Raw genomic sequence first — 22,709 nt, 5'->3', positions numbered from 1 at the left:
ATTGTGTTTATCTGCAGTTAGTTACACGAATTCAGATATGAGATGAAATCGGATTGAGATGAAATCGTTTAGGAATAAACGTGTTTAAGAGTTTTAAGAGTTTTAGCCAAATGCTTTATAATATAGTATAGATATAGATAATATTTTATCTTACGATAAACCTCTTAAATCATTCATTTTACGCTAAACCATTATTCAACCGCCCAAACAGTCGCTGCAAATCGGTCTAACCAGACACCGGCTGATAACCTAAGACACTAGACACCATATCGATCTCTCTCTACCGATTTCTCCAAATCAATCTCTGCAAATCGGTCTAACCAAAAGGTATGTCGATCTCCCGATTTTAAACCCAAATCGTTCGATATTCATTAGCCTCCTGACAAATCTCACTTTCAGAATCATGTTCTACCTCTTGCTTCATATATATATATATATATATACATACGTGGATTTGGGTTTTTAAAATAGTTATCATATGGGTGTTTGAGTTCCACATTCTGCTTGTATCATATGTTTTCTAATTAGTTTGTGTTTTAGTTGACTGAATATGGCTCAGAACATCATGTGTGTGTTCAATATTCTGAATCAGGGTTATTGTTGTTAGAATCTGTTTCATAATATGTTGTGGGTTTTTAAAAATTGATGATGTTTTTGGGATTTTTGCAGCATTCGGATCCAATTGGAAGATTATAGGTGGTCTTTTGTTGTGGGTTCGGACAGAAGCCATAGTGGAAGCAGCAGGTATGTTAAACTCCTTGGATTAAAGGTGGTCTTTTATTCCTCCAAAATAAGATTATTGTTTTGGTCTTAGATTTTGATCATTTGCCTGAAACTGTGGTTTATAATTCAATACCCATATATGTTTCCATTTAATGGTGTAGTTCATTTTCATATCGAGAAGTTTGTTGTGTCTCTTATGATCTTAGCAAATAGTATGGGTTTTTCAATGTGTGTTATTACTTGACAAATTTTTTGGAACAGAATAAGGTCTTTCTGGTTCTGCAGCTAGTTTGTGTGGATTTCTATGAGGGGGATGGTTTGCTGATCACCAAAAAACTTGACAAGAAAATCTCCGATGATTTTACTGCGTAGTTTCCTGATAAAACATGATTGAATAAGACACATCTGGTATCAAAAAGATCCCTCGGAGTCGTGCCTCTCGTTGTCTTGCCGTCGTATCTCTCACTGGTTCGTCTCTCTTGCCGACTCTATGTTGTTCATCATTCATGAAATTAGTTTGATACCTAAATTATTCAGAGAATTTTGAAGTGAATCTACTGTTTGATGTTGTTCATGATTCATGAAATCAGTATAAAAATCTTACTTTTTGATTTCATGTTTGAGTTTTATAAGATTCTATTTGCTGTGTGCTTGATTGATCCGTATTTTGGCTTTGAAGTTTTAACTGCTGCCTGAGTTTTCACTCTGTACATTTATTTGACATTCCTCATCTATGATATCATTAGATTTCCACCGTAATAGAGCTGATGATATTATGCCTGTGTGGAGTGGAATTTCTGTAAAAATATAAAAACAAATTATGGACATTAGGGCATATAATCGGATTAAACGCACCTTCCGCGTTGGCGGCGAGTGGATTGCCACAATCCCATTCATCATTTTTGATCAGCCAATCCCTTGCAGCTTTATCTCACTTCTACTTCTCGTGGGGATTTAAGGTCATACTGTTGAAATTGGTTCTCAAACTCTCAACTCACTGTATACCAATTGTTGAAATTGGCTTTCAGACTTTTGACTCACACTTTTGGTTGATCACAAAAATGATTCGATTATTTTTGAGGAAAACGTAAAATGTTCTTATATAAAGCTTACAAACAAACAGAAAGAAGACTAATTCAAAAACTAATCTAAGGTAACAGAAACCTACGTGACTCCTTTATTTCGGGAGTGTTTATTTGAAAAAGACGCTAACAGAAAGTTTTACTTTGACTTGTTCTCAACAAATCCTTCTCCAAACTGAGAGTGCTGAAAGCAACTCAGTTTGCATCTCCGGAATGTCGGATCCCAAGCATGCTACGCAGCTTCAAAAATGCATCGAGCTTTAATGGTTTCGTCATGATTCAACCATCTGCGCTTGAGTTCCACAGAAGACCAGCTCAATCTCCCCATCTTTAACCAAATCTCTTAGAAAATGAAATCTCACCTTAATGTGCTTTGTTCTATCATGAAAGACAGGTTTCTTCGAAAGTGTGATTGAAGAACTGTTATCACAGTAGAAGGAAGCTTCTTTGTTCTGAGCTTCATGAAAATTGCTTAGTACTTCCTTCATCCAAACACTTTGACACGCACATGTTGAGGCAGCAACGTACTCCGCTTCAGTAGTCGTTAACGTCACAATGGGTTGCTTCCTTGAACTCCAAGCAACTGCTGCCCCACTTAGAAAAACGCATAACCAGATGTGCTCTTGTTACCGTCTATATCTCCTGCAAAGTCGCTATCCTTGTAACCTATTAAGTCGTCGTTTTCATTTTTTTTTGTAGAACAACCCCAACTTTAACGATCCTTTGACATAACGCAAAACTCTTTTGGCAGCCATAAGATGAGCTTCTCTGGGGCATGACATGAACCTACCGAGAAAGCAGACCGAAAACATTATGTCTGGTCTGGAGGCAGTCAGATACATCAAACAACCAATTAGTTGTTTGTACAATGAAGAGTCGACCATTTCTCCTCTTCCTCCTTTGAGAGCCTGGTGCCAGGTACTATTGGATTCACGAGGTTACAATCTTCCATACCAAATCTTGCAACAATTTCTGTGGCGTACTTCTTCTCGCACAAAAATATTCCCTTGACAGATTGCTTTACTTCAACACCCAAGAAATAACTCAGCTTGCCCAGATTTGTCATGTCAAAATTTTGCGTCATGGATGATCTAAAATTTTCACACAAACCTGGATCATTCCCGGTGAAGATCAGATCATCCACGTATAAGCTTACAACGAGAAGTTTTCCTTCAGTTGTCTTCTTTGTAAACAATGTATGCTCATGACTGCACTTACTGAATCCTTTTGCAAAGTAGTCTTCGATCTTGCTGTACCAGGCTCTAGGAGCCTGCTTGAGCCCGTACAATGCCTTTTTGAGCTTATAAGCTTTGTGCTCCTCTCCTACTCGAATGTAGCCTTCGGGCTGCTCAACATACACCGTCTCCTTCAAGACGCCATGGAGAAAAGCGCTCTTAACATTTAGTTGAAAAACACACCATCCTTTCTGAGCAGCCACGGCTAAAAGCATTCAGATGGTGTCCCACCTAGCCATGGGTGCAAAGACTTCTTCATAGTTCACTCCGTATTGTTGTGCGTAACCCTTAGCGACCAACCTTGCCTTACAACTATCAACTTCTCCCTTTTCGTTTAACTTTGTCTTGTACACCTATTTCACTCCAATCTTCTTTACTCTAGTTGGTAAGTCTACAAGCTCCCAAGTCTTGTTTCTTTCGATTGACTCAATCTCTACATCCATTGCCTCTCTCCACTTCTTTTCTCTTATCGCCTCATAGTAGGTTGTTGGGTCTGTTGCAAGTGAACATTGAAAAATGTTGAACTTCATCTTCTTCCTCGGATAATCCTTCCCCGCTAGCATAATCATGTAAGTATCTTGGAGGATATTTGCTTCTTTTTTCTCGAGTTGGCTGATTTCGAGTTGCATCATTTTCTTCGAGTGAGTCTGCAGATGATAGAGATGGTGAACTTGAATTGCCTTCACTGGAATCGATATGTTGAGTACTCGTATCATCGTCATGGGTTTCTTCAACCCCATCTTCATCAATTACGAGACTGTCATCTTTTGCTTTACAACTCCTTCCCCAATTCCAAAATTGTTGCTCATCAAAGACAACATCCTGCTGATAATACACTTCTGAGCTACTGGATCATACATTTTTGTAAGCCTTTGACTCACTCACACCCAAAAATAAGCATTTTTGACTCTTGTCATCCAACTTCACCCTTTTCTGACTTGGAATGAGCACATGTCCGATACACCCGAAGATTTTAAAATGTTCTACACTAGGCTTGACTCTGCTCGAGCATTCTTGAGGTGTTCTTTCTTTTGCTGTAGATGTAGGGCATCTATTGAGAATATGCCCAGTCCACTTTGCAGCTTCTCCCCATAACTTCTTTGGCATGTTCTGTTCTTTCAACAAGCATCGAACCATATTCATGATGGTTCTATTTTTCCTTTCTGCCACCCCGTTTTATTGGGGTGTAAAGGCAGCCGTAAGTTATCTTTTAACGCCAGATGTAGTGCAGAAAATGTTGAATTCCCTGGAGTTGAACTCTCCTCCTCGATCACTTCTTGAACAACGTATCTTCAATTGAGCTTCATTTTCAACCATTGCTTTGAAACTTTTGAAGAATGTTAGCACTTCACTTTTATCGGATAGAAAGTAAAGCCATGTCTTCCTATTGTAATCATCAATGAAACGTAACACATACCTCTTATCACTTGTGGTGCTCTGTGTGATTGGTGCACACAGACTGTTCAGATGCTCTCCATCTTGCTGCCTTTGGAATTGGCTCCCGTTGTTATTTCCCTTTTGCATATACTTCACATATGTTGTTCAACTTCTGAATTGAGGGAAGACCTTTTACTATCTGTTTCTTAGCCAAACATTGCAGACTTTCCATGGTTAGGTGACCAAATCTTTAATGCCAAAGTCGTGAAGTGTCTTCAGTAGTAGTTTGCAGACACGAAGACGGTGATTCTTCTACCGCCAATGCAAACATCCTATTGGATGTCATGAATGTGCTTATGACCAGCCCCCACTCTTCATGAAACACCTTGCACGTGCCTTCCTTGATGAGTATTGCTAGCTTCTTCTCCTGGAGCCGTCCAAGACTTAACAAATTTGTAGTTAATTCTGGCACATAATATACATCACTTACAACGTGTGTTCTTCCTTGTATGGATAACCTAGCGTTCCCTTTTCCTCGTACTTCCAATCGTAAGTTGTTCCTCTACTTGACAGTATGTCTGAATTCCTCAACCAAGCTTGTAAACCACTTCTTATTTCCAGTCATATGGTTTGAACATCCCGAGTCCATAAACCAAATATTGTCTCTTTGCGCTTCTTCCTTTTCAACGAATGCCATTAATAGCAACTCTTCACCTGTGTAATGAGCACTTTTGTCCCAATACTAGGATGCGAAGTGCCCTAATTTGTGACATCTGAAGCATTCAACCATAAATCTCCCATAACTCCGTCCACGGCCACGGCCACAACCACCTCTGAATCCTCCTCTTGGAGAACCTCGACCCCTTCCTCCAATTCCCTTGTCATCGCTTGATACCTTGAGTACTTGCTCCTCTTCAATACTGCCTTTCATGCGTTGTTATTGCACCAATAAACTACTCTGCAGCTCGTCAAGTGTGAGATTATCCAAGTTGTTACTCTTCAATGGAACAAACCACGTAATTGAACTTTACCGTCATAGACCTCAGTATTTTCTCGGTGATCGTATTTTCTTGAATTGCTTCTCCACATGCCTTCATCTTCTAGCAATGGCAAGGGTTCTTGAGAAATAATTGTTAACCGGCCCTCCTTCCTTCATATTGAGTACCTCAAATTCTTTACGCAAGGGTTGAAGTTGGGCCCTCTTCACCTTCGTTGAGCCTTGAAATTTCTGCCGCATGCTATCCCATATCTGCTTGCTTGTGTCTGTGTTGAGGATTGTGTCAAGAATATCTCTATCAATTGATTGATACAGATAATTCTTGAGTTTTAAATCCCTCAACATCTGGTCGTCGATCACTTTCTGCTCTGCGTCCGTAGGTACTGCTCCTGCCGGTTTACTGATCCCATTCTCTATGAGATCCCAATATTCCTTAAAGCGAGTGAAGTTTTCCCTCAATCGAGCCCAATGGTCATAGTAACCATCGAACCTTGGAATTGCTGGAACAACAAAGCCCTTTGCACTGCTGCCATCTCCCATCAGAATTTCTTACTCTTAACCCTTTTGTTCGAAATCAGATCCCTTGTGAGAAGGCGCTGATACCAATTGTTGAAATTGGCTTTGAGACTTTTGACTCACACTTTTGGTTGATCACAAAAATGATTCGATTATTTTGAGGAAACGTAAAATGCTCTTATATAGAACTTACAAACAAACTGAAAGAAGACTAATTCAAAAACTAATCTAAGGTAACAAAAACCTACGTGACTCCTTTATTTCAGGAGTGTTTATTTGAAAAAGACCCTAACAGAAAGTTTTACTTTGACTTGTTATCAACAAACTGATTGAATCTTGGTTTACTGGTTGAATTGATTGTTTAGTGGAGTAAATTTCGTAGTCCAGAGTTTTTTTAGGGGATGGGGACACACTTCAGAGGTTTTTGCAATGATTTGTTTGCTCGAAAACGCTTTAATCTAGAAATTATATATGTTGTATTCATTAGTTTTGTTAAATTTGAAGTCGGGATTGTTCATTATGATAAGAAATTAGTTATATGTGTTTGTCTCGAGCATACTATGTGGCTAAATTTTGATTTTTTCTGGTGGTGTATATGAACTGAACTACTCTCATGGATTATGGTTTGTTAGCAAGTTCATAGGGAAATTGACAGAATTAGCCGTTTTCCACGGATCAATTCACCTCTTAGCCTTTCCTCTCCCACTTTCACCCAAAAGTCACCACCAAGTGCCTGGGCCGCAACTTGCGGAGGGGTCTGAAATAAATAAAAAGAACAAGTCTGAGGTGGGAAGTAAACACTTGGTGGTTCAAGTTGGGGTGCGATGCAAGGGCCGCCAGTGGAAAATTGATTGATATAAATGTGAAGTTTAATGTTTTCTTAAACTTATTAATGTCCCTCTGCAAGTTGCGGCTAAGGCACTTTCATATATAGGTTTTAACCACCTCTTTCTGCTGATGAACCATGAGTGCATTAGAGAGACATTACATTTAGATGACTAATGCCACATTGCCACCTCATTGTGGTTGTTTTATTTATATAAATTAATTTTGTTAATTTTGATAAATAGAACAGAACCACTGGGATAAGTGACAAGGGAGCAAAAACGAAATGGCTGCACGGGAAGTTGGACGTGTTGGGCTTCCGTTTATGAACATTGTAAGAATGAAGGGTGTGCCCATCCTGCAGCAGTTGGAGATGGAGGAACGTCTTCTTCGTACCTCATTAGATAATTGGTGCATCATTAACGATGGGACCGATAGCCCCACTATCGTCATGGGGATTTCTGGGTACGTTCGATTGCACAAATCCTAGTTATGATTTCGTCAGTAACTTGATTATATGATGTTGGTACTGAGTAATGTGCATAAATGCTAATTATGGTTTCATCTATGTGATTTGTTCCCGAGACCTTATTATTTTAGATGAATCTGTTATTAGGAAACCTGCCGAACTTGTTGAAATTAGTCCTGTACTAGAAGATAAAATTCCTGTCATACGAAGGTTTACTGGTGGTGGAACTGTAATAGTTGATCATGGGACAATATTTGTTTCATTTATATGCAATAAGGATGCTGTTGCTGATGTTCAACCTTATCCTCGACCTATCATGTCTTGGAGCAGCCTATTATACCATAAAGTGTTTCAAGGGATTGCCGATTTCAGGCTTCGTGAGAATGGTATGAGGATTAAACCGTACTTTGATCTATAAGTTTCCCTACAATTGGTGGATACACGATAAGAGTCATTGTCGATCTAATTTGTGTTGTCTTCTTCCATCTTGTCTTCCAAAAGCAACTAGTTATAGCATCGTAAATTTTGCTGCAATTTCATGTTTTCTGCTTGTTGGTGTTGTCTTTGTTTCTGGTAATCGAAAATATCTTTCTTCTTATTGTGGATCCCTTCTCGGCTCCTTCCTTGGATGCAAATTATTTAATGTCTGAATGCTACAGGGAGGTTCAAATGAGAAAGACAAAAAGACTGAGAACGTGTGAATAAATGATTCATATGTGAATCATTGGTAAAAGAAAATGTGGGTTCACGTATGTATCTTCATATGTGAATAATTGGTAAATGGGTAGGTAAGCAAACATGATTCACATATGCATCATATGGTTTTCTTTTGGGTTTGCCAATGATTCACATAATCTTTTTACCTTTCTCAGTTGAACCTTCCCCTTGAATGCTATCTCAGGAAGTTTATTTTGGTATGCTACAAGTCTGACATTATGACTTCATCTATTATAGATTACGTATTTGGGCACCGCAAGTTTGGTGGAAATGCGCAGTCAATTACTAAAAATCGGTGGATTCATCATACATCTTTTTTGTGGGATTACGAGACTCGTAACATGTCCTATCTCAAGCTTCCTAAGCGGGCTCCCGAATATCGACTGGTATGCTAATTATCTCTTGTATTAGTCCCTAAGTTTACCTTGTAAACGAGAGTGCGTGTCCTAGATATTCACGGGATGTTCATTATGAATGGCGTATCATTCATCTTGGAATGCTGTAAAAGATTCACGTTCATTATTCGTGATGAATGGGAACAAATGGGGACGTGTGTCGCACTCTCTGTCCCTCGGTTCACAACTATGGCATAGAAAAAAACGGAGGCAGGGTTTCTTATTTGTTGGGGATATATTTGGTTCAACCAGTTACGCCGTCCGTCTCAGAATAAGTGTCCACATTTCTATTTTAGTTTGTTCCACTTTCAAAAGTAAAAGTCTACTTTACAATCCTACCCTTAATTATGGGATAACAGAAATTCTTTACTCCCTCTATTACTAAGGGCAAAATGGTCATCAAATTGGTTAAAAGAGCGTGATAATTACACATTTTCAAAACTACGTGCCCTTTTCGTTGCGTTGTGGACATTTATATTGTGACGGAGGGAGTGTATTTGTTTTCGTCTTTTCTTTTTTAAATCATCTGTTCTGTATTTTGTGGTTAGGCAAGGGATCATCTTGATTTCATCTGTCCCATGAAGGACCATCTTTCAAGGTCGGATTTCATCAGCAAAACCATCGATGCAGCGGGAAGCCATTTCTCCGTTTCATCAACAACGATCGAACCTCCGTCAAATTCGAAGTTTACTCCCACCTCCAGATTACTAACTAAACAGGAATTAGAGAGTGCAGCTATCAAATTATACCAATAAGAGCGTCTACGTTAACATCGATAAATGATCGCATGCAGGTACGATTGATTGATAGATCGTATACATCATTCATTATCTAATCAACGGAACTCGAATAATGGATCGTAGTTTGAATAAAACCCGCTCGATATCCGATTTGGGGAAGAAATTACCCTTGTTTGTGGATGCTCTCATCCATGTCAACGTTAAAGGAATTCAACAAGGTTCGGGATTTTGTACTAATCGAAGGAATCGTTTTACGTGAGGATTCTCAACAAGTTTCTTGTAATAAGACGATATATTTCTCGAGTATTATTTAAGTCGATAACTTTATCGAACAATTTATTGTTCATCAATACATACGACACACAGTTGTTGGTGTTAATTATACACTTTAACCTAGTTTTGCATGGTGTCATAACACATCACTATTGTCGTGATGAATGCTATAATAAGCACCACTACTAGAAAACAAGGTATCAGCGACGGAAAAAATCTCTTGCTGATCAGCGAGGGATCAGTAAGGGAAATGCCAAAAACCACAGCGAGGGAAGTGGCCAAAAAACAGTTCCTTTGTTGATCCGTTGCTGATAGCATTACCTACGAGCTTTTGACCAACGGACTATTAGCGAGAGATCAGCGATGGAACATCCCTTTTGCGACGGATCAGCGAGTGAATTTTCTCTCGTTGATACTCTTCATTTTTGTAGTGCTACATGTACTTGATTGTATGAGATTCTAAAGAGTTTCTACTTCTTTTTCTTTAAAGTATTCCGACTTTGTTAACCTTGTTTTTTGTGATAACTTTAAAAACCAATCTCTAACCATATAATGGTTTAAATTGATTTTGTTACCAAAGGGCCTTTGACCTAGCGGTATCGTAGCCCTTGGTCTTCTTGGAGGTCAGGGGTTCAAACCTCACCATAGGTGAGGAGGATGTGTGAGTTTATTTGTTGCATTTGCCGTATATAAATATTATATACTTCAAAAAAAATTTGATTTTGTTAATTTTAATATTAAAAGTAACTGAACCAATTAGTAAGGAAGATGAATCATCATGAACAAGAGTAAATCCAGTACAAAACAAATAAAATAAACTTACCATCGTCAGTGAACATATCCATGAACATTGTTAACAATTATGAATCCCAATAAGTGAACATATCCATGAACATTTTTAACGTGCCATGTTAGTTCACAATTTCCATGTTCATGAACACTAATGTTCACTAGGGGTGCTCAAAAACCCGATCAACCCAACGCGAAATAACTCAACCCGAAGTAACCCGATATCTAATCGAGTTGTAAAATTTTCAAACCGTAGGTATTGGGTTGATATTATTTGAATCCAACCAAACCCGATGAACCCGATATCCTTTTATTTCTTGGATTTAATATGATTGTTGAATTTCTATTAATACATGCATTAGACAATAACGCTATCACGTACGCTCTTCATATACACATCTTTTCAATCTATTCACATCTCTATATAACTCATTCGTATATATGTTCAGTAATTGTAAACATATATATGTAAATTGAGAAAATTAATTGAATGTGATATACGTAAGAAGTATGGTTAAATTGTATAAAATGTTTGATGATAAAAAATAAATTATGAGGGGAGAAATAACATATTCAAGGTTAGAAGAATACTTTAATGTACCAAAGTATCAACCGACCAATCCGACTAACCTGACCAACCCGTACGGTTTGGGTTGGGTTGGGTTGCACTTTCGTTTGGGTTGAATTGGGTTAAGATTTTTCAAACCGCAAGCATTGGGTTGGGTTGATTAAATTTTTTCAACCCGATTAACCTAACCCATAAACACTCCTAGTTAACACAAAAAACAAGGTTAACATAAAACATAACATTTCCCACATCTTTGGAGAAAATCATGAAACAATTTTTTGTTTCAATTGTAATAATTATCCATTTACGTTTGCATGCAATTTCCCCCCAATTCTTCAAACCCTAATAATTGTTCCAAGTAATCACTACCCAAATCTTCTAAAACGACGACGCTTTCAACCTTCGTCTCCACTCGCTTCTTGTTCTTCATCTCAAACCTCCTCTTGACGGAATGCATCCTCTTCAATGCCAGCACCGGCGAACTCCCTTCTTCATAACTGTAACCCATCTCCTTCAACGATTCATACGCCACCTCCTCCGTGAAATTCAGCACCGCCGTCGACCCACGTAACGCAAATGCCGCCTGATCATACGCCAGTGCGGCGGCTTCCGCCGTATCAAATGTTCCCAACCAAACCCGAACGCCGTTTCTGGTGGAGTCACGTATCTCCGCCGCATACTTCCCCCACGGCCGCCTCCTCACGCCTCTGTAACTGATCCACTCTTCTTGTTCTTTAACCTGATAGTTCGCCGGAAACGACGAGTGGGTTTTTGTTTTTGCTTCTGGTTCTCCGGTGGAGTCTGAGATGAGTCCGAAGAGAAGCATGTCTTGGGAGTCGTTTTCGTTGAAAGGAAGAAAATGGTGATCGGAGTAGTGTGAGTAATCAAATTGAATCGCCGGAGAAGAGTATTCCGGTGAGCTGAAGCAGGTTTCCGGTGAGTAATCCATGCAAATATTTTAATGTTTATTTTGATTAAACGGTTCGAACGTTGATATATATATATATATATATATATATATATATATAAATAGAAAGTATGTGGTGGGGCCCAGGAGAGTTACGACACGTGGGCCCAAAGACTATTGCACATGACTTATGCTGACATCAGCAACTACTGATTGGTCTAATAATATTTATATTTTTTTATTATAATTTATTTTTTAAATTAATACAAATGTTTTCTTTGGTAAATGAAGGTGTTCCCGTCAGATTATGCGTATCGACTAATATTCTGTATGATAATGAATGACTTGAGGTTATCGTAGGTATGATGGGTAAACGAGTCGAGCCGAGTTAGTTGCGTTGTTCGAGCTCGACTCGAGAAAATAATACCAGACTTGAGGTCGAATAAGTTTTTCAAAGTAGGCATCGAGCTCAAAAATGCGTATGCTTGAATGGTTTGGCTAAGCTCAATTCGAAAAATTTAATTGAGTTTTGGAACGAGCCGAGTCAACCATCGCTTTTACGAAGCTTGGGCTCGTTAAGTTAAATGAGTTTTATTTTGTGTTTCGAGAGCGACTTGAGCTCGATAATTATTAAGCTTGAGTTCGAGATAAACGAGCTCGAATCATTTACCAGTGCATCAAAGGCTTTGGTATCCCCTGGATTCAAACCTAGGAAATATGAGATTTCCGATACATCTTCCTGAACTTTAACCAGTGCGTCACAACCCAAGTGATTAATACAAATGTTTTTAACGAAAGCTGCGACTGCTAATTTCAAGATTTGATGTTTTCCTTTTTAATCTCTTTTTGGAACATTGAAAAGATAAATTACGAGTTTGTCCCTGTAAAACTGATTTGGGGTTATACCCCTCATTTCTCGTCCGTTTCCTCCAATTTTAAGGGTAAATTGTATGAAAAAATAACGTACTTTAACTTGATTTCTATTTTGAGTAACATACTTTTAAAACTTTCATTTTGGTATATAAGATGCAAAATTTTAAACATTTAAGTACCCGGATAACCGGTTGAAAACTAATTTTAGATTTAAAAAAATTCATGTCGCTAATCACTCACCAAATAATACTGAGTCGGCTCGCATAGCGGGTTGGATATTCAGGTTAATAAAAAAAAAAAGGTTTTAACCCAACCAACCCAACCTACACAGTTTCGTTTGGGTTGGGTTGAGGTTTATCAAACCACAAACATTGTGTTAGGTTGTTCAAATGCCTTCAACCTGACCAACTCAACCCATGTGCAGTCCTAGTCCGAGTTATATATTTCATCTCATAGCAAGCCAAATTAACCAAAAAACGTTAAATTCAACTACAAGAAAATGAGTCAAATTGGTCGAAAGTCGTCAAAAACTTATTCAAATGATTACCATATATCCCAAATCGTTTTACTCAAAAAAGTTGATTTATTATAATAAAAAGAAGTCGTTGTACTGATTATTTATTAAAACAACAGAATAAACATCGACAGAGCAAATCAACCCAACCTGTTTTTAACTATCCATCCACTTATTCTATAGCTTTCTAACAAGTCAAGATACATATTCCATCAAAACAAAGAGTGGTACTGTTACTGTGTAAGCAAAAGATAACAGTATTATATCGTAACAATCAGATATAATTATTTAATTAAATGAAAAAAAAAAAAAACAAAGAGTGTGGGTCACAAGTGTTTATAAATGACATCAAAATTTGAGTAATTGTGTCAATTTAATTAGATGATTTGTGGATGAGAGAAGATGATGGTTGTAGTTGGTTTGAAAGAAGTTTGACTGTTATTACTTTGACCAACACTATTGTTCAAACTTTACTATATTGTCTATTTCATGACCATGGAAGTTTGACTATTTAACTGTATAAAAGTAAAGCAAATTGTATGAAAAAGTAACGTATTTTAATTTGTTTTTTTTTTATTTATTTTGGATAATATATTTTTAAAACTTTTATTTTGATAGCTAAGATGTAAAGTTTTAAACGTTTAAGTACCCGGGTAACTGATTGAAGTATTAATCGATTATCATGCTGATGTGACGAGTGATGTTGTATCCAACTCAATGTTATTTGCTGACGTGGTTGGTGACATGAATTTTTTTTTAATCTAAAATTAGTCTTCAACCGGTTATCCGAGTAATTAAATATTTAAAACTTTACATCTTATGTACTAAAATAAAAGCTTTGAAAGTACGTTATCCGAAATAAGAATCAAGTTAAAGTACATTATTTTTTCTTGTAATTTTCTTAAAAATAAATGTAAGAGCATTTTAACATATTTTTTAAAATTTCGTTAAAATGAAGAACTAAAAGTCAAAATCTTTGAAAAAAAATTACGTTCATTTTCAAGAGATTCCCCATTTTGGAGAATCCAACATTGATTATAATATTAAAATATTTCATTCATCTATTAAAATATTATTTTTTAATTTAAATATTTATTTTTAAAGTTTTCTATTGATGGTCTCAATTGGTAACCATTTTTCATGAAAATTGATTATAATATTAAAAAAATTGCATGAAAAATGTAATGTACTTTAACTTGATTCCTATTTTAGGTAACGTATTTTCAAAACTTTCATTTTGGTATCTAAGTTGTAAGGTTTTAAACATTTAAGTACCCGGGTAAGATGAAAAAGTGACGTACTTTAAATGGTCTCACGTGAACCCCAACCCTATATATATATATATATAGAGAGAGAGAGAGAGAGAGAGGGGGGGGGGGAAAGTTTGGTTCAAATGTTAACCAATATTATTGTGTTAACTTTGTTAACCAAGCTCAACCAATAAAATCCATCTTTTATCTAAGTTCAGATCCATCTAATAATTTAATAACAAGGGTAAATATACATTTTTAGTTTGTATGTAACTCTAATAACATTATTTGGGAGTTACAAAACCAAAAAATCCCATAATTCTTGTTGATTTACTATTGATCTTGTTTTTCTATAATATTGATTTTTCTATCTATAATGTTCTTGAACTTGTGATTGGTTGAAGAGACTCGTTAGTAAAGTTTTCGGTATCGTTCAAGCTATTATGGATAACACATTGTTCATAATGAAATAACTATTGATCACAAGTGTTCATATGAACACTAGCTGCATATCTCAACATTGGCTTGCTCTTGAATGTGTTCATAATGAAGAAACTATTGTTCACAAGTTGTTCATACATGCTTTTTTATTTATTTCCTTTCGTGTAGCAGCTATTCTTATTATGTTTATATTGTGTTTTTAAATGTTATGCAGTCCAAATTCATATATACATATATATATATATATATATATATATATATATATGTATGTGTGTGTGTGTGTCAATTTTGTTCGTATTTAACACAATGATTCATATATAGAGAGAGGAATGTGTTTTTATGGTTCTTACATTAATAAAAATAAATTAACTAAACTAATAGGATTTTTTGATTTTGTAACTCCCAATTAATGATATGGGAGTTACATAAAACATAAAATTACCTAAATACCATTTTCCCTTTGTTCACATATGTTTTTTGAAATTGTAAATTTAAAAAATTAATTTTTTATCATGATTAATCACAACCGTTTATTGTAAAAATCAATGACCAAGATTAGTTAACAAAGTTAACACAATAATTTTGATTAACATTTGAACCAACCTCTTTTTCTATATATATATAATGTATATTGGCCACGTTTGAAATAGTATATATTTATACATAATTTATGGTTCAATATATAGAGTGGATATATAAGGTGAGAATTGTATAATCTTGACTCAAAACTTGGACTTTGAAATTTCCCTTTCAATAACTTGTCGACTAGTTGCATTATTATTGTTTGATTTATACCATCACACAAATAACACTTAATTATTTAAATCATCAACAAACCTTCCAAATATTAATTTCTTCAAATATCATGGCTTATAAAACTGATATTTGGTTCGTATACTTCAAACGACATATTCGACATGGGTGTATTTGTGCCACGCCATCTCTTTTTCTTTTTGAAGTATATAGTAACTTATATATATATATATACACGGTAAATAGAACAAATAACTCACACACACTCCTCACATTTAGGAGGCTAAAAGCTCACATGCCGCTAGACCAAAGGCCCTTTGGTTCTCACGCCATCTTGCTAACATACATATGATACAACAAACGAAGTATGACCAAAGGGACTTTGGCCTAGTAGTATCGTAGTACTTGGCCTCCTAGGAGATCAGATGTTCAAACTTCACCAAATGTGAGAAGGGTGTGTGAGTTTATTTGTTGTATTTGCCATATATAAATATTATATACTTCAAAAAACAAACAAACAAACAAAGTATACGTGTTGTAAATACAATTTAAATCAACTCCCACACGTTATTAACATCATTCGAAACTAGATTTTCACCTACGGAAATTTATGTCGGAAATCAACTACATATTTGTGATAAAATTCATTATCTGATTCTAAACATTAATTTTTAAAATCCGTCGGGAATTCTGAAAAGTTTTCTACGGATTTCTAACGGGTTCATCATCTTATTTTAAAACAAGTAATTTGATTACGTCGAAAACGGTCATCGAAAAAAGTATTTGGACCAGAAAATCTCCGAAGAAGATTCTAAAAAATTTCTACGGAAATCCAACATCAGATTTTAAAATATAATTTGTGATTTCGTCGAAAATTGCCATCAAGAAAAGCATTTCAATCAAAAAACGTCTAACGGACTCTTTCGTCGGAAACCACCATTTCCGATAATAACTGTACTCGATAGACATAATTACAAAAATACCCAGAACCATAAAACAAATTTTAAATTTAAATAATATATTTTTATACAACAATTGCAATCAAAAGAAATCTTGGAGAGGGCCATAAACATACCTCAACTTGCAACATCAATTGACTTCCAAATGAATCAAAACCACAATGAATGCATTAAAATAAATAAAGTAATCATAATAAAATCACAAAAAAAAAACATATTAAAAATAGAAAGGACCCCACAAGATTGATATGTATATGCATGGTGCATGAACATATCACAACATCTAATTGAACCATGGTCAAATGCCATATATCATGTGCTCTTAAATATTAATAACGTAAATTAGCTCAACTGATAATAAAACTTGAGTATTTGAGAATCATCTTTAGAGGTTTTCGGTTCTAAGTCTTGTAAAACCACTGAAGATTTTTCTAGCTATTTTCCAGGTAAGGATGATGATTTGCTCCGATCCGGTGGGGAACCCGACTCACCCGACCCGAACGAGGACGGGAATTCTTGGCTAAAACGGGCCCCTGTACACTTAAACCGGGGTTGGGGTCGGGGCCGGGTATTGTACCCCCGCCCCGTACCCGTTTTACTAATATATCATTTAGTAAATATTTGGGCTACCAAAGGGCTTTTGGCTTAGTGGTATCGTAGTTCTTGGCCTCCCAGGAGACCAAGGGTTCAAACCTCACCAAAGATGAAGAGAGTATGTGAGTTTATTTATTGCATTTGCCATATATAAATATTATATACTTAAAAAAAAAGTATTTGGGCTTTGGAAATTCTGATAGTGGGCCTCTGTTGTTGTTGGACTTCAAGAGTATTTGTATTAGGAAACATGAGACTGGACCGGGTCGGGAGACGGGTCTTGAGTCGGGACCGAGGTTTGATTGGGGTTTGACTAGATTTTGACCAGGGATGAGATGTTAGTCCCTGTACTCGCCGGGGATTACAAAACCGACCACATCCCTGTCCCGTTGTCATGCCTATTTTTAGGACCCCTGAAATTAATCGAGGTATATTCAAAACCGAACCGAACATCCATGGTTGATAAAATACCTCAAGATGGTATGGTTGAAAATATAGATTTTTAATTTAGCAAATAACATTATCTTGTAAATTATTCTACGCATCTCCAACAAATTTTTCAAAATGATGAATCAAAAGTCAAAATCTTTAAAGAATATTTATACTGATCTCCAACAGTTTCTTCATGTTGGAGATTACAATATTTATTATATTATTAAAATATTTAATACATTTTATAAGATATTATTTTCTTTATTAAACATTTAATTTTAAGGATTTTTTATTGGTATGAGGAATAAAAAGTAATTACTTTTTCATCGCTAATCTGTTTTGAAGAGTTCTCCAATTTGAAGAATTTTATTTTCTTTCTTATACTTTCTCCATTTTAGAAAGGGAAATTGCATAAAAAAGTAACGTACTTTAACTTGATTCCTATTTTAGGTAACATACTTTCAAAACTTCCTACGATGTAAAGCTTTAAACATTCGAGTACCCGGGTAACCGCTTGAAACATTAACCGGTTACCATGCTGATGTGGCAAGTGATAGGATGAATCACTAAAAAATAAACAGTTTCCCAACAAATGAATAAATGAAAAATAAATGTAAATCAAACACTAATACCTGATTGTTTTAAATATACTTTAAGTTATTAAATATTGTGACAGATTAATAAATTCACAGCTTAACGGGTTGCCAATAACTCCAGGGTATTCGTGATCGCTATCGATACACAAATTGACCCAAAAACCCACGATTACGCAAAAAACCAATAAACAACCCTAACCTACCTCATTAAAGATACAAGAAAATTCCCTTACTATTTTAGTACAATTATTTTGGTATATATAGAAAGTTTGACCTTAATTGATGGAAAGCTTTTTGGTTTGAAATTATGAAGATTCTAGAAGGCGCTAGAAGTTGGGTGCATGAACCGGCAATAACTGTATGTTTTGACCAACGTGCGGCATGGAACACAAAATTAAAAAATTTGAACCGAGAAAGAACTGAAAACCGATACAACACGTATCCGTTTTTAGTCTTGTTCTCGGTTCAAAATGGTTCCAAAAATTGGAACCCATCTGGTTTTTAATTTTTCAAATTTCTCCAGATGGACCGGTCCTTTCACAAAAGGTCATCGGTCTAGTCCTTATCACAATGGGACCTATTTTGGTAGAGATGATTAAGGGGTCGTTTATCAAACGCTTACCCATGTAAATGCTTATCAAGTCACATTATCTTACCGGATGAATATGATAAGGATCAAAAATCTTACCCGATAAAAACGACACAAGGACCAAGAGTCTTACTTGGTAACTGAGGGCGACGACTCTTACCACGGTGAGCGCTTACCAGACAAATTGTTGCATATGATGTCGTTTTGGTGGACTAAAATCTTACCTGATAAGTAAATGATAGTGTTAAATTTTACCGATAAGCGCTTACCGGGTAAATGTTTGGTAAACAGCCCCTAAGTGGAATCGGTTAAGGAAAACCTTGGGGACAATTATAACCGACCGGTAACAACCAATTTGGTTCGTGTTTTTCATCTACTTTCGGTTTCTTATTCTCGTATCACGAATCAAATGAGATGCAACAATCCCGATGCTTCATCTATCGGCTCCGGAGACGATCCCTTTGTGCAATTCGTCGTTACGCACAGTCGAAAGTCTGATGATTGGGAAGAATTCATCTTTGCAAGTGAGAAACATAAGAAACTACAATGTGGAAATAGACGCAATCAAAATCTTGAATCCATTTTTAATTGTTACCTCGTTGAACATTGGTGTTGTGAAGCTTAATTCGTTTAAGTTGAACGAGTTTTAGTGCGTGTTCGAGACTGACTCGAGCTCGACAATTGGTAAGCTCGGGTTCAAGATAAACGAGCTCGAGTTCGAGTAGCTCGTTAAAAAGCTCGGTGGGTGTGTTAGATAATTTAGATAGCTTGAAAGAGTATAAAACGAAACGACACTTGGAGGCCGAGTTGTTCGATGTGAGGCAAAGCCATCGAACAAATAGAAATCAGCACCCCGCTAACTACGGATACTGACAACACCTATACGACAACAACGGACAACGACAGAGATGACAATACAACGAAGACTAAAAGAGTGAAGAATAACAAAATTCTAAAACGAGTCAAAGACGACGTGAAGTGAAGACTAGAAGGTTAAAAAAGATCTCAAAAACGCTACAAAGACTAGAAGATTGAACTCGATATTAAATACGAAATGAAGTCGGTACAAAATTGTAGAAATTTGTAATAATTTAAAAAAAAAAAAAATCAAATTCCGTCCAAAACCGGGACCATTTACCGATGACCGGTTACAACCGGCTGTACTGATTTGGTCCAGGGAACAGGATTAGTACCAGGACCGGACCGACTTAACCAGTTACTCCCCTTCCGATTTAATCAGGACCGGTTTTGAGCATCTCTATCTCTACTAGGTGGTCTGAACAACGACAACTACGATGACCAAAAGATCAATTCTTAAAAAACACAAGCAGGTTATTCAAGCTACAAAAGGCTTTAAAAATTCGATCCGGTAGCAACGGTTCATATAAAACGAAATATACGTTAAAGATACATTTAACCATTACCTCAGTTCTCCTTGATCTCACCGCAGTCTTCAATAACAACTGTTGATGAAGTCGAACCGCTATCAGACCCGACCTTCTCCATCTCTTTCACTACTTTATAGCCATCAACAACCTTCCCGAAAACCACATGCTTCCCATCGAGCCACGATGTCTTATCGGTGCATATAAAAAACTGAGACCCATTAGTATTCGGTCCAGCGTTGGCCATGGAAAGAATCCCGGGGCCCGTGTGCTTGATCTTAAAGTTCTCATCGGCAAATTTTGCACCATAAATGGATTCACCACCAGTCCCATTACCCCGAGTGAAGTCTCCTCCTTGACACATGAAGTTTGGGATGATCCGATGGAATGCTGACCCTTTGTAGTGTAATGGCTTCCCGGAAGCTCCGAGTCCTTTTTCACCAGTGCAAAGGGCACGGAAGTTTTCGGCGGTTTTAGGGGTAACATCGGCAAAAAGTTCCATCACAACCCGACCGGCTTTCATCTTTCCGATCAGTATGTCGAAGAAAACCTTTGGGTTGGACATTTTTATAGCTCAATCTGCAAATTTGGTGCAATTTAAAGGGTTTATAAGCAAGCAACATTAAGCTACTATTTTCCAAGTTCCTTCTGGATGATTCTCTAAAGGGCAAAATGTATCGAATCCTGCTTTAGTTCCTATTAAATGTAACAAAGTTTAAAAAATTTCTAATTTTTACCCATTTTGACTGATAACCTACTGATCTTGTAACATTTGATGACGTAGATGTCAAGTTTATTGTCTACTTCGTTGTAACCCTTTCTTAAATAGGTATCCATACAATTCAAACGTAGATTAGCAAGTTAACGGTCAAAACAGGTACAAAATAGTAATTTTTGAAACTTGTTCGTCGATAGAGAAAAAAAATCTTTGTCACACTAAATGGTAACTAAACCATAGTTGCAAGAACCAAACATGATAACAGAAATTATTTAGAACATTAAATTATATGTAAACTAATGGTTAGAGAGGCCAAAATATTTACACATTTAGAACATAGATATCAAAAAGACTATAAATATGGTCATACCCAGGTTCTTCATGTTTTAAATATTTAGTTGATTTGTGTCGTTTATAAGTATTAACAAATAGAAAAATGTTAAACATCCTTTGAGAGAATCTAGACGTTTTAACATTTTTGTCATGTAATGTCCACCTTACCGGACATTATACATACAACTTGTTCACTCATGTCCTAGCGTGCCAAACACCAGACAAACAACTAGTCGAGTCCAGTCCTGTCCGCGTACTAAATGCACTCTAAATGATCAACTGACCTTCTAGTGGTTAATAACTTAGGGGATGTTTGGTTGGTTTTTCATTAAGTCCTTTATGGATAAAGTTGTATGTGTGGATTAATTTGTCTATATATATTGGGAAGGTGTTTGGAATAAGCCACTACTGAATAAGTCACTTTCTAGATCATTAAGCCACTACCAAACGGTCACATATGGCTAACCTAATAAGCTGTAAGTCCATTAAGCTCATTAAGCTGCTAACAAACAGGCGTTTTAGCTGGGATTGCGCGGGAAGCATAAATCCTAATTCCTACATGTAACTACTTAAAACATAATTATCTTAAGACAATGTAAATCCTTAATAGATACAGTTTCAATATTAAACTATTTCTATACAGTCGATTTTCCAAATGTTGGTCTCATCATTCAACTGAAACGATTAGCCAAAAGGAATTAAACGAACCCCTGTGAGTCTAGAAAAGTTGATTATTCCCTGCACAATTCTTACAATAAAATCTTCGGTTTCATCTGTTAACGACCTTTTCAACATTTTCCAATTTTGTAACAATTTTGTAATGTAATGTTCATCAAAAAAAAAGAAATAGGAAACTGTTATTGTTGGTATGCATCCATCGATTCACCTTCTTCTACAAACCCTATATAATTCGTATAAACTTATAAACCAGTTTTCATCGCTTGTGAAAATGCAGTGTTTATATAGTACTGTTTCGTTGTGAAACATTCAAGACTTCTATTTCCTCACACAAAACAGTTCTGAATGTTTGATATATGAACCAACATTGTATCAACACTACATTTTCACACAAAACAACACAAGAAAACTGGGGATTTGTAAATGATTTACATCTGTTTCCATATAATTTTTACCAGTGTTCTTAGATCCTAACCATAACCTCTTTTACCACAAAAATCGAAACTCAAAAATCGAAGTACAAATTGTAAACATAACACTTATGAACGATTCAACGATGCTTAATGGAGGTAAATATGTTCATCTATTATCATTATATTCTCTCAATTTCTACAACAGATATCAACAGAAAACAATAACGATAGATTCATCTTCAATTTGATCGTTTCGCCGGTGAAACCTTCAACATGTGCTTCTTAATTTATGATTCAAACATAAAGTACAACCAAAAAATCAAAATGTAATCGATAGCTAGGGTTATTGAGAAGAAAACAGTACCTTTTACGGCGATTGTATTCAGAAATGCCTCACCAAGAAAACCAGAATTCGAATCCTGAAGGGGGGCGTGAGGGTTTCTATTCAGGGGTTTTGTTAGGGTTTCAATTTCTGTATATTTCACAAAATGGCCCTTTGACTTTATGTAATTACATACTCTACCCTTTTACTTCTTCAAATTTTACTCGATTGATGTATATTTCACAA

General features: G+C 36.1%; 3 protein-coding genes across 11 annotated transcripts; 1 reads left to right on the top strand and 2 right to left on the bottom strand.

Annotated features, from left to right (window-relative positions):
- Nucleotides 1–238: 238 nt before the first annotated feature.
- On the top strand, nt 239–9,460 carry LOC112509770 (putative lipoate-protein ligase A). Of its 9 annotated transcripts, XM_025114902.1 has the most exons (8): nt 239–327; nt 670–744; nt 985–1,191; nt 2,557–2,723; nt 7,001–7,220; nt 7,372–7,610; nt 8,179–8,327; nt 8,885–9,460. In XM_025114902.1, exons 5-8 carry the CDS (start codon nt 7,042–7,044, stop codon nt 9,089–9,091), a joined length of 774 nt encoding a protein of 257 aa, XP_024970670.1. In that variant the 5' UTR covers nt 239–327; nt 670–744; nt 985–1,191; nt 2,557–2,723; nt 7,001–7,041; the 3' UTR covers nt 9,092–9,460. The 9 variants fall into 9 exon arrangements, 8 of the variants coding, with proteins under 8 accessions (XP_024970670.1, XP_024970674.1, XP_024970673.1 ...); XM_025114906.1 differs by lacking the exon at nt 2,557–2,723 and having other exon boundaries at nt 1,096–1,191; XM_025114905.1 differs by lacking the exon at nt 2,557–2,723 and having other exon boundaries at nt 1,009–1,191; nt 7,006–7,220.
- Nucleotides 9,461–10,885: 1,425 nt separating this feature from the next.
- LOC112508586 (ethylene-responsive transcription factor 1B-like) lies at nt 10,886–11,655 on the bottom strand. Its single transcript, XM_025113256.1, has 2 exons — nt 11,015–11,655; nt 10,886–10,907 (listed from the first exon to the last, which is right to left on the bottom strand). The coding sequence occupies exons 1-2, from the start codon at nt 11,653–11,655 to the stop codon at nt 10,886–10,888; spliced, it is 663 nt and encodes a 220-aa protein (XP_024969024.1).
- An 8,253-nt stretch (nt 11,656–19,908) lies between these two features.
- On the bottom strand, nt 19,909–22,570 carry LOC112508879 (peptidyl-prolyl cis-trans isomerase CYP19-3). Its single transcript, XM_025113695.1, has 2 exons — nt 22,506–22,570; nt 19,909–20,578 (listed from the first exon to the last, which is right to left on the bottom strand). Exon 2 carries the CDS (start codon nt 20,562–20,564, stop codon nt 20,040–20,042), a length of 525 nt encoding a protein of 174 aa, XP_024969463.1. The 5' UTR covers nt 20,565–20,578; nt 22,506–22,570; the 3' UTR covers nt 19,909–20,039.
- Between the last annotated feature and the right edge of the window lie 139 nt (nt 22,571–22,709).

Source organism: Cynara cardunculus (genome assembly GCF_001531365.2).
Source record: "Cynara cardunculus var. scolymus isolate 2C chromosome LG 3, CcrdV1, whole genome shotgun sequence".
In the NCBI taxonomy this organism is placed as follows: Eukaryota; Viridiplantae; Streptophyta; class Magnoliopsida; order Asterales; family Asteraceae; genus Cynara; species Cynara cardunculus.
The sequence above is the reverse complement of the archived record's forward strand: the minus strand, read 5'-3'. Positions and strand labels throughout refer to the sequence as shown.

Bases quoted from the DNA above. Each gene is read 5' to 3' on its own strand.
- LOC112509770 (XM_025114907.1), top strand. From the start codon at position 7,042: ATGGCTGCACGGGAAGTTGGACGTGTTGGGCTTCCGTTTATGAACATT. The intron at 7,221-7,371 runs GTACGTTCGATT...ATCTGTTATTAG, and splicing joins ATCGTCATGGGGATTTCTGG to GAAACCTGCCGAACTTGTTG. The intron at 7,611-8,178 runs GTATGAGGATTA...CATCTATTATAG, and splicing joins TTTCAGGCTTCGTGAGAATG to ATTACGTATTTGGGCACCGC.
- LOC112508586 (XM_025113256.1), bottom strand. From the start codon at position 11,655: ATGGATTACTCACCGGAAACCTGCTTCAGCTCACCGGAATACTCTTCT. The intron at 10,908-11,014 runs GTAAATGGATAA...TGTGTTAACTAG, and splicing joins GGGGGAAATTGCATGCAAAC to GAGTGTTTATGGGTTAGGTT.
- LOC112508879 (XM_025113695.1), bottom strand. From the start codon at position 20,564: ATGTCCAACCCAAAGGTTTTCTTCGACATACTGATCGGAAAGATGAAA.